Raw genomic sequence first — 12,006 nt, 5'->3', positions numbered from 1 at the left:
TTCAGAACCACTCATCAATATAATCTGATCTGATTGTAGTTGATTGTAGTAGATTGTATAAATACACCCCCACCCCCCCCCCCCCCCCCCCTTTTTTTTTTTTCTCTCACGCGCCTCGCGGGCATGGATAGGGGCCCACTGACATTGAGAGTGTACAGGGCCCAGAATTTGGTGCTACACCCCTGGTGGCAGCGGTATCAAACGTATTGAGAATGGACATTTTGCATATAAAAGTAAAAAAAATAACGTGTTCATGCTCAGCTATGTGAGTAAAAATTTAATGAGGGAAGGCAATGATGGTCAAATAAAACTTCTTGATGGGAATGAAAGCTGGTTAACTACAGAGGTAATACCAGTTGTTGAAAAAAAAATGAAAAAAAGAAGCCACATCTTGTTCTTGTATGGATTTTCACCCATTAAGTATCGGCCTGTCACGTCCACTAGCGGTAGCAAAGATATCTGTGTTGCTCAGTGATCAGCGTTTGGCGAAGCTGGTGCCTGGGTGACATTGAGAAATTACCCCTGTACCGAGGTGTTTACTGTGGTGATGGAAATCAGCCCTGATAGGCTGAAAAGCACCTTTATTAGTCTGCAGCGCTGACTGACACAGGACGACAGTGTGGGTCATGATGATGCACACACACACACACACACACACACTGAGCTGGTATGTGGTGTGTGTTGTGCTGTGTGTGTATGTGTGAGATGTTAAGGCTGACCAGAGTAAACAGTGGAGCTCTCTGAGGTGTCAGTGCTCACTGACCATCACAGGATGAACTGTTCAGCGAGCACCTGGCTCATCACCGCACATTACCCCGATCTTAGAAGTAGCACAGACAGAGACATGAGGGGGTGAGGAAGGTGAGGAGGAGGAGGAGGAGGAAGAGGAGGAGGGTGAGTTGATGCAGAGGCAAAACTAGAGACAGATGCATAAATACAGAGGGGGCTTCAGAAGAACCTGGTTTTGTGATTTAACTGCAGAGTGAGAGGATCACACTGAGGAGAGGGGAGAAAAAGAGACAAGATGACACCTGTCCGCAGCTTAACACGGAAAGCACTTAGCAAACACAACCAATTCATTAATCACGTTCAATATTTGCTATTTTCATTTCATAAAATTCATATCATTCCCTCACAGTTTCTTTCATCTGTGGAACAACATTAATCCAGCGTGCCAATCAAACTGCAGGGAGCACAGAACCACATCAAAGCATGTCAGCCAGCCCTTTAACAAGAGCAAGCCAGCAGGCAAATCACCCCTTTAAGGAGAGAGTCCCTGGGGGATGATGTATTTCTCTCTCACATATATCGAGGCAAGCACACAACCTCACTCCCATTATTCATTTATCAGCTGAGCCTATTAAATCACGACACAAACAGAATAATCAATGCAACTGTATTAAAAAAAACACACTGGTTCATGTACATTAATACAGAGTTTGTGTGCATACACGCCGATATACAGTATATTCAATCCTCCACTGAAACACACACACACCAGAGATTAAATTAATCTTCCTCACCTCATCCAACTTCACCATTATCATCATAGCAAATATCCTCAAATAACTCATCACTCCTCTTCCTTGCTCTTTGCCTCATCATGAAAAGTCACAGTGGCAAATTACAGTTAAAGCTCCCTCGTATCCATGTCAGCAGCCGTGGAGATGATTCAGCGGGCATCATCTAGAAACTGAATTCAAGCATTGATAACTAAAACAAACATGTTCCAACTATGAAAACATCCCAAAAAAAAAAACTGAACCTATATTCTTGGTTCAATTTCAGAACAAATTTCTGGATGCAACAATCACATATTTTTCTCTTCAAAAATATCAAACACAGATGGAAGTGGGAGATTTTGGTAGCTCGCTGCTGACGATCATTCATCACAGAGGAAGAGACTGAATGTCCCTTTGTATGTCTACACTGTCACAAAGAAGCCCAATGTGACCAAAAGGATATCTCATATAAATAATGTTTAAAAAAAACAAATTTATTATAAACTTAATACAAAAAAACTTAAAACGTAATAAAATGACCATATCTCACTACGTAGGTGTGCCGGGAATGTATGCAGAGTTATGAGCAGTGCAAACTTAAACACAACGCCAGGAAGATAAACCAACCTCACAAGCAGCTCCTTTTAACTATTGAGAGAAACTCACACAATCCATGACGGAAAAAAAAACGTAAATACTGAATTTTGAATTTCCTCTTTCAGATCTCCTCACACACAACTGCACTCTAGTCTATCATGAATTATTTCATTCAGTTCCTGAACAACAAATACACTTACTACACAAATGTTTTGAAATTGTTCAATTCATTTTAATTAGTTGAGTCAATAAGTTGAGTGACCAGCAGCCGCGCCATCTGTACTCTTCCTGCAAGGCTAATATTCAAATTTGTACATACTAAAATCTGATAAATTTATATTTCATTTGTTAATATTTTTTTAATTCCGGTGAACAACACTTTGGTAAGTTACCATGTTTGATCGATGAAGACATTTAAAATGCCGGTCCTTTTCAGACACTGATAACAGTCTGACCACTCACAGCAACTTCCAAATGAAAGAATTTCCAGGTGTAAGGGGGTCTTTCATTTTCTTAACTATAAATTAAAAAGGAGATCACTTTGTTGAAGATGGACCCAGCAGGAAATTGAGTTTTTAATATACATCTGGCAGGAAAAGTGAATATCTGCTGGAAAAAGATGACGTGCATGATGCTGATTAAACTTGAGGTAAATCAAAGTACATATGAATATATTTAGTGTGAATGTATTTTTTTCATAATTTATAATTGCTAAATGTACCGCAGGATTTTCTACCATTACATACACAGCGTGTGCTTCCTTATTTATGTTGCTTGTCAAGGCCTCTCATGTTGAAATATTTAACTTTTCCACTTTTGTGTGTTTGTTCCGATGTGTTTTTGATGAGTTTAACTCTACAAATATTTCACACCAGTGATTCTCAAATTCCTTCAAAAGCCAAAAAAGTTCACATATACCCTCAACCAACAATTTTTTCAATTATTAACACTTGACAGGAGAGGCAACCGACCCCTATATAAATATAAACAAAAATACATTGGATTGTAATGAAATAAAAGGTCAGCACAATTGCATCAAAAAACTCACATTTGTCCATTTTCCTTACATAAACCTATTCATTCACACCGTATTTTTCCCCGAGTCATCCACTGCAGCGGCTAGAAGCCCTTCTCAGTTTGAGACCCACTAACATTTTTTTAAAGCAGGTGCTTTTTGATCATTTGGAGCATGAAATGAGCTGTTGTGTTGAGCTGCATGTGGTATGAGGCATTTTGTCCAGAAACTTGGCGCAGAAAAACGCTTGTTAGCAGATGCATATAAATTCTGCATCGAGGACTCTACATTAAAATCTCTGGCATGCGTCGGGGGTTAAGAGGTGTCATCACATCGTCTCCGTAGCCATCTCCATTACTGCTGTCATTATCAGCAGCGTCCATCACTCAACCCTATACCAGCAGCAGCAGCAGCAGCAGCAGCAGCAGCAGCAGCAGCAGCAGCAGCAGCAGCCTGAACATCTTGGCCTCGGCCCCTCGACAGCTTCTCTACCTCCTCCTCCTGTGCCGGCTCCAGAAGAGCAGGATTCCCTGTTGGAGGCCACCGAGCTTCGGGGGCAGCAGCGCAGACAGAGCAGAGGATGTGAAGTGACAGAAGCTGCATGTATTTATAGGCTATCTGAGCGGAGAAACGTGCTGCTCACTGTTGAAGCTATTTATAGAGCCTTTTACTGATGCCTCTGAGTAGAGTGGAGGAGAGGAGATGGTTCTCTGGGGAATGACTTACGAGGCTCCCTTATATCTTCTTCTCCCCCCCTCTACCCCAATTCAGTGCACGTTCGCCCTTGGACTCCCTACCATGTCTTTGCTCAGCTCATCTCTCCATCCTTTCTCCCTCCTCTTCCATTGACTCTCGCCTTCTCAATTTCCATCCTCTGTCGTCCACCCTCTTCTTCCCTCCACATCATCTCCCTGATGATCTCCTCTTTACCACCTCTCCTCCCGCCTTCCCTCCTTTTTTCCTTCTTCTTGAAGAGGCTCTTTGCTCATGTCCACATCCACCATCTCCCTCCCTCCCTGCCCCCCTTTCTCCCTCCCTTTAGCACCTCTTTATACAGTATATTCCCCTGATTTTCCAACACATTTATCTTGGTTCCATTCACACCAAAAAGAGTAAATCTGAAGCTCTTCTCTAGATTTCTCAAACAGCAGATGCTCTGGCAGAAGCAAAGATTCATTTTCTGAGGTGGTCAAGTCAAGTGATCCCTATTAATGAAGTGAAATGTCGGTGTAAATCTTTAATCTAAAAGCCTTAAGAAGTTTGTGTTTCAAACAGCGACAGACTCAACCTGAAAACTGTGACGGCTATCCCAATATTCCCTCTACAAATTCCCTGTCTTCTGGTTTTCTTCTGCTTGACACTTTTTGCAGCTATTGATTCATTCTTGCACAATCTGCTTTATCTCTTTTTTTTTTTTTCATCAGTCTGCAGCAGCGAGCATCGGCCCCTCTAGTGAAAATGTGTGTATGTGAGTTAGTATTCTTAAAGTGGCAGTCTTGCTAGTTTTGTGTCGCGGCATGTGTGCTTGTCGAAGTGTGAATTAAAACCACAAATAAGTCAACATGCAAATACAAACACAGTGGCAAAACACAAAGACACACATGGCAGACCGCCTGGAGACGACAATACAACATGTGAATAAAGTTATTAATATCAGATGGCAAATTATCACATTGAATTCATTATTTTTTGAGGGGAGAGCAGCCAATCCTTCAGCTGAATGATGTAACAGGATGCAGGAGTTGATGTCAGCATGTAAGCCTTCTAGCTGTATGAACACACACTCACACACACATACACGTACACACACACTCTCACACACCTCCTCCCACGTTCCTTGGTGTGTGACAGCATGTAGTGATGCAGAGTGGCGTCTGCTTGTCAAGCTGACAGACTCGCACTGACAGCATGGTCAGACTGCTGCAGACACGAGAGAAAAACACTGATTTTATAACGCTCCAAACCACAACAACAAACAGCCTGCCGGGCATGAGCAGCGCGGCGCTCAGGACCATCATCCCTGCTTTTTTAGCCGTCTGATGCTGTGTCACTCTCATGGTGGATTGTGGAGCGGCGCCCGACTCTGTGTCTCTCAAACTGCCAGGAAGCCGAGCTCGAATGTATATGAAACACCCTCGTGAGCAGTACAGATGACCTGCTGACCACAGACAAATTAAATCAGGTCGGTGAGATTAAGGCGAATTCGGGAAAACGCTGTAATATCACATGGGGTGTTTGAATGAAATTTAAATATCAAGCACATGATTGAAAGCCGCTGTGCAGGAGGTCCGCAAGTTGGAACTTCTATAATCTTCATTACACTGCATCAGCTTTGTTAAGTGATAGGCTGTTAATTATGGGGATGTCATTACCACTCACACATCACTGAGAATAACTGTCTTTCTGTTCTCATAAAAGGGCTGGAAGGCAGCTGTAATTGAAAAGTGGTGACAAAACTATTGTTAATGCTGCCAATCGGGGCTTGTGTCGTCCTTCTTGGCCCTCCTCAACGGGGCTGAAGTGAAGTGTGTGAGGACCTGCAGTGTTGATCCTCAGCCAGCCTCCATCACCTGGGCCATCGCCCTGTCACAATCGCACAGCCAACAGGCTGAGAAAGGTAGAAACCAGGAGAGGCAGAGGGGAAAATGAAGAGAGGGGTGGGCTGTCTGGAGTTAAATTAAAGGAGAGGGGAAAAGAGTGAGGTGGTGACCAAACAAAATCAACGAGGCAGAGCGGGAGGGAGAGACAGAGGGAACGTGAAGTGGAGCAAAGAGTGAAGGCAAAAGGATAAAGTCAACAGGAGAGCAGGAGAAGGGAGGAGAGGAACTAGACGGAGAGAGAGAGAGAGAGAGAGAGAAGCTCAGGAACTGTGCAGCTGTGGGAGCGTATTAAACAATCACTTCTGTGTCATCAGCTCGACACACAGGCAGAGGACATCCGGTATAGTAGAAGTGCTCAGCCAGTAGCGAAAAACCAACTATCCCTGACGTCAAGTTTCAGCTCGCTCGCGGTTCTGTCTGTTCGCAAACAGCCACGAGTCTGATTAAACACAAACCACCTTTTACCCGCTGAACACCCAGACACAGCACGACCGAGGTTATTAACAGGATGCTGAAACATGTCAGATGAGTACAAAGCGCTTCAACAAACATCAAATCAAAGTGCACTGATCCACACGCTCGCATGAAAAGGAATAACGTGCAGTCTGCAGAGTCGAGCGTCAGAGTGGCTTCGGTCTCCAGAGAAGCCGATTCACAAGCTGCTCTGGTGTATTGACGGCAGACGGTGCTGTGCTGCCGGGGCCGGCATCCCCTCAATGTCAATCACGGCAATGACATCGTCCGCCAACAGGCAACAGACACACACACTGATAACGCAATTTAAGCAACAGACACGTCTATATATCCACACGTCTCGGAGGATTTGTGCGTCCAGTCAGTGTGTCGTTTTCCTCACACGTAGATAAATAAAACATTTTCCGCACATATCCAACAGAGTAATGTCTTATTATCTCCGTGCATATGTGTGTGTGTGTGTGTGTTGTGCATCTCGAGCGTGTGCTGAAGGGGGTAGGGCGTCACGGCAACGCAAGCCTCGAGACAAGAGGGGTGGTTGCCGTGGAAACCTCAGGCTGAGAGCTCGGCAGCCGGACGATTGAAGGAAGGGAGAGAAGGAGCGGTAGACGGTGAGAGACGGAGGAGAGAAAGAGCATGTGTGTGATGAAAAAATACGAGGGCAACGTCCCGAGGGCAGGGAAGGAAAACTAAAACAGAGAGAGAGAAGAGAAGGATATAAAGCTGTAGGAGAGGAGGGGGAGGAGGAGGAAAGTGATATCTAAGAAAGAGAGGGAAGACGATGAAAATGACAATTACAGACACACGGAGAGATGGAGGAGAGTGAAAGAGCGGCATGAAGGAACGATGGAGGACAAAAGGACAGAGGGAGGGGGGACTCACAGGGAACGGTGCGGAGGTAGAGGTTGTCTCTGATGATCTGCTGGTGGTCGTGGTCCACAGAGCCCTTGGAGAAGCGCAGGTTGAGGTAGTGCCGCAAATCCTTGTCAACCACTCCCCCTAAAACAACAAACAAACACAGGAAGGAGGAGGGAGGTTACAGCTGGTCTTTTATTTTGGAGGGGTGGTCTTCTGTTTGAAGACTCACAGACAGATGATTGGGGCGATGGAAACAACCAGAAGGATTTTTATCTCCCTTTATTGAGCTGCAGCCTTCACACAACAATACAACAACACACGCTGTGCAGCCAGACATTACTCTGAACTTTTACATTCTGCTAGAGGAGGTACCAAAGTTTTTAAAGATACCAAATACCAAATATCTAGAACATTTTTCATATATTCATATAATATTAATAACAAATATATTTCACAGTGCACATTGCCTTTAACAACAAAGTCAAACAAGCTGATACAGAAAATATCTCAGCGATCAGATGGTGAAGTGCAACAACCTGAAATTTGCTTTCTGGGGTTGAAAGCTCACACTGATTCTAACACGGAAATGAAACAGCAATGACACACACACACACACACACACACACATATCATGGTAATTGTGTAAGCCAGTGATTCCCTTGGGGCCAAATGTGTGGTGTCAGCAGGTTGCGTGACAAAGGCCCAGAGAAGACACAAGCTCACACCATCACCTTGTCTCTCTCTCTCTCTTTCCTTCTCTTGATTATCTGCTGTACGAAGCCGCCTTCCTTCTCATTAAGTCACTCAACTGAAACACTGTCAAATAAATGACAAGCACAAGAGAAGGCAGAAGACTAAGAGCAGGCCAACACATCTGTGCTGCACACACACACACACACACACACAGTATGATAATGTCCATGAATAGTTTCTCCTCCCTTCATCCCAAACCAAAGAAGCCCAGGAGGACGAGAGGAGGAGAACTTATTCTCCACACAACATTCAGTATGCAAGACGATCTCATCCAGCAGCAGGAAGGATGAGGTTACATGCCTTTGCATTTACAAATGACAAACATGTCTCCTCGCTCATGCATACTCTAGTGACCTCATGCCAAACCGACTTGACAGCGTTCGGCCTATACCGGTCGAGATCAACGCAGCGCCTACCCGTCATGGAGAACATACATGCATGCATGCATACGCCGCCGCCGTCAGAGCAGATCCTTCCCATGGGTGCAGAATCAGATACATGCATGTGTGTGTTGCTGACACAGGTGACTCGGTGCTGCAATAATGAATCCTGGTAGAATAACATCTTATGTAAACTGACACCATTTTAGTGAGGCTGTGAAGCACTGTGAATTGCTTCACAAACAGCAAGAGGAGAGGAGAGGAGAGGAGAGGAGAGGAGAGGAGAGGAGAGGAGAGGAGAGGAGAGGAGAGGAGACGGCAAGAAAACAAAGAAAGACAGGATGAAATCTTATAATTCGGATTGTCGCAGTTTTCAGATGGGTAAACATCACATCTCTCAGTTGTGTAGCAGACATGGGCACAGACACCAATACACACATATTTATACATGCACACCAACACACAAAGACGCGTCCAGACAGAGATGGAGAGAGAGAGACAGACACACACACACACACACACACACACAGTGAAGAAGAAAACGGCTGTGCAAAATATCCAGGCACCTCATTAGCAGCTGGCCCAGATGTTGCTAAAGGCAGTCCTCCTCTCTCCACAGGTATACATCCACAGACAGCCTGTCCTCTCAGGCGTCCTCTAGCCTCGCAAACCAACCACTGCACATCTTCTGCCGCCTCGGTTGAAACCTCACCGCCGCCGTCCCCCCCCCACCCCCCTCTCTCTGCCTCTGCTTCTTCTCAGCCGCGGCTCCGACGCTCACACAGCAGCAGCAGCAGCAGCAGCAGCAGCAGCAGCAGCACACGGCGGCCGCAGCCAATTTTAATCCCAGGAAAAGACGACGAGGGCGAGGGGGAAGAGAGAGATGGGTGAGAGGCGTGTAGAGATGGAGAAAGATGACGGTTGACGTTGGAGGAAAAAGAGAGGAGAAGGAGATGTGCCAGTGGGAAGCCGGGCTACAAACAACCTGCCCACGGATTGGTCAGACAGCTCTCGCAGTCCTGCAGCAGCCCCTATCTGCTGCTGCCGCTACTGCACTGGAGCGTTTGTGTGTGTCTGCCTCTGCCCCTGTGTGTGTGTGTGTGTGCATGAGACTAAGGGAGGGATGCATAGACAGAGCACAGGAAATAAATGTTTATGTGTGTGAGATAATCTTAGATCGGTGTCTATCTATCCGAGTGTGTACATGTGTGTGTGCGTTCACCCAGATGCTCCCTGACATTCCTGAAACACTCGACATCTCAGCCACCAGATGCTCTCCCTGTTTGACCTTGTGTAAACGTCACCAACTAGAGTGAAATACTGTGAAACGCAGCGGCAGCAGATGTCACACTGAGGTTACACACACACACTCGTACGCACATGGAGGGCTGATGAGCTCACAGCTGCAGACGCCAGCGAAGACGCCTTCAGCGCCGTCTTGGACAAGGTTTGGTCTAAACAAACACCAACACATGATATGAGAACTTAGCTCAGGGTGGAACTGAGTGTGATGGAGGAGGATATTCAAATATATATATATCTAATATATATATATAATCTTGTATTCTGTAGCTATTAAGGATCTTAGTCATTGACTGTCTCAAGGTAAGATGTTAAAGAAAGAAGCCAGGTGATCATTGGTAGCAGCTCAGGCGGCCCTGAGAGATCGACACACTGCAAATTAAGATACAGACACAAAGATGTTGTAAATTCAGAAAATATCTTCATCCATTTGACAACACACGACGTAGGTGTTTCTGAGGACAGAAAAAAAGAGTGTGCTCTTGTTCAAGTTATGAAGACGACTACCTCTTAGTGGTGTGATAAGGTGAGGTCAATATCACATGACTATGATGACTAAATACTGATAGCTAGCCTCAGTCTTTCTCCATCTTTTCTCTGTGTCCCTTCTCTGTTTTGCAGTGCATGAATCGTCAAATTGATTAAGTTTGATTCTGCATATGTTTTCTTTAGTTGAAGCGTGTGTGTGTGTGATCTCAGGCGCATCATACGCACCCACTCCCTCCGTGATATCTGTGTCCATCATCCTGCAGTGAAACAGTCTGAATGTGAGGCTGCCTTACTCCAGGTTTGATCTGGGTTTGATCGCCCGGTCTGTTTGCTTTGGACGGGAGGCGGTGATTCAGCTCATCCTGAATGATTGACATTGAAGGGATCCTAACAAGGAGAAGCCGAGTGCCATGACAGCATCAGTGTCTTTTGTTATTGTTTTGATTGACAGGCCCTGGTGTCAGAAGTTAAATACGCTTCAAACTGCGCATTTTAAGTATATTTTAAGAAGTGTTGTTGGTGTAACAAACTGAACAGATTTAGCACCCACTAAAAAGATTACGATGTTAACACAACGGTCACCTTGTTTTTGTGACGGCTGCTTCTTCAACAAAGCTGAAAAAGTCTGTGAGATTCTGCAGAAGACAGTTTTATAGATTTCCCCAAAAATTGTAGCACATCAAGGGGAGAAAAGATGACAGCAGCGATCAATCACAAACTCATCAAGGCAAACGGCAATCAGTTCGGCTTCTGCTCAGAGAAGCGGCACATTAGTCCATGCAGGTCACACAATCTCCTGCTGATCAACTGACCATCAACTGATCAGAAAAAGAACAAGACCCACAAAAACCCACCGACTGTGCAGCGATACAGCAGCAAGGTGGCCCATTTAAGCTGCCGACGGCGCCACATCCCTCCCTACAGCACACACACTGCTGCCACTGCTCCCTCTCCCTCTCTCTCCCTCGACCAGCAGCCTCCAGCTTATTAATCAGCGCACGGCGACGCTACAGTGGCTCTCTATGGACTCTGGTCTGTTGCATTTATATGTTGAATAGCTCAATATCTTGTAGTGTGCGGCTGCTGCTCTGTTACTGCTGGGTGAGTTAACCGTGCACCCGCTGACTGTTTAGCATGCGGCTTGAATCCAAACATGGAGAGGAGCTGCCCAGTCTGTGCAACAACAACACAAACAACAACAACTCAACTATGTGAGCATTTGGGCACTGGGTGGTTTCTGCTGCGTGACCAGAGCGAGCATCAGGCCACATCTGGTTAGTAAATATAACCTGGTACAGCTTTTTTTTTTCTTTTTCATTTCCAGAAGGAACCGCACAGAGAAATCAGTTTTAAAAAGAGGATAGTGGCACAGATAACATAATCTAATGCCTCTGTTGCTTAGCAACGCAAAAGAAGCAGGTTTGTTTACACAGCTGTTGATTTACCTAACAACACACCATCGCTACACCAGTGAGAAACACTGCTTCTTTGTTTCTTAGTAAACCATTTCACCATGAATCCACTCTTACTGAATTGAGTGTATTCACATGGGAGGAAATCAACAATAATGTTAATTTCACACACAAGTGCCGATACATTAAAGGTGTACAGAAAAGAAAAATTAATTTGATTCCACTATGGGTCATAAAATTAGTGTAATCACTCATCTATCAGACGATGTAGCCCAAACTTTGTGCAAAATTCTATATTCGAGTAAATCCGGGATGAAAGTGTGGTATTTTTTTTCCGCATTGGATAATGCAGGCACACGAATTATGCGTCACGATTCATCAGCCACTGATATTGGATCCGTCATCCGTCAATCAAACGTCTGAGACACACACACACACACTGAACTCGGTCTCGCCCCAAACATTGAAAATCCCGCCCGCTCGATAACAACCAATCAAATTTGTTTTCCTTACTCGGGTAAACTCGTGCGGCAACTCGTGGAAACTCGTAGAAGGAGGCGCCACAAACAGGACAAACGGCCATTTCTGAACACCTTTAAAATCAGTTTATTTGTTGGGGCATGT

General features: G+C 45.1%; 1 protein-coding gene across 8 annotated transcripts in view; it reads right to left on the bottom strand.

The window, feature by feature from the left end:
- The window catches only part of magi2b (membrane associated guanylate kinase, WW and PDZ domain containing 2b), a 78,353-nt gene that overhangs the window by 48,272 nt on the left and 18,075 nt on the right, over positions 1–12,006 (bottom strand). For 6 of the 8 annotated variants that reach the window (XM_085779544.1, XM_085779545.1, XM_085779539.1 and 3 more), the window contains exon 2: positions 7,071–7,187. In XM_085779544.1, the coding sequence (XP_085635670.1) occupies positions 7,071–7,187 (117 nt within the window). Of the gene's footprint in view, positions 1–7,070; positions 7,188–8,745; positions 9,181–12,006 lie in introns of those variants that run through there. The other 2 variants (XM_085779542.1, XM_085779541.1) reach the window with 2 other exon arrangements.

The sequence above is a fragment of the Trachurus japonicus genome, chromosome 6 (assembly GCF_045865225.1).
Source record: "Trachurus japonicus isolate A0001 chromosome 6, Traja_1.0".
In the NCBI taxonomy this organism is placed as follows: Eukaryota; Metazoa; Chordata; class Actinopteri; order Carangiformes; family Carangidae; genus Trachurus; species Trachurus japonicus.
This window is presented reverse-complemented; position numbering and strand designations above follow the sequence as displayed.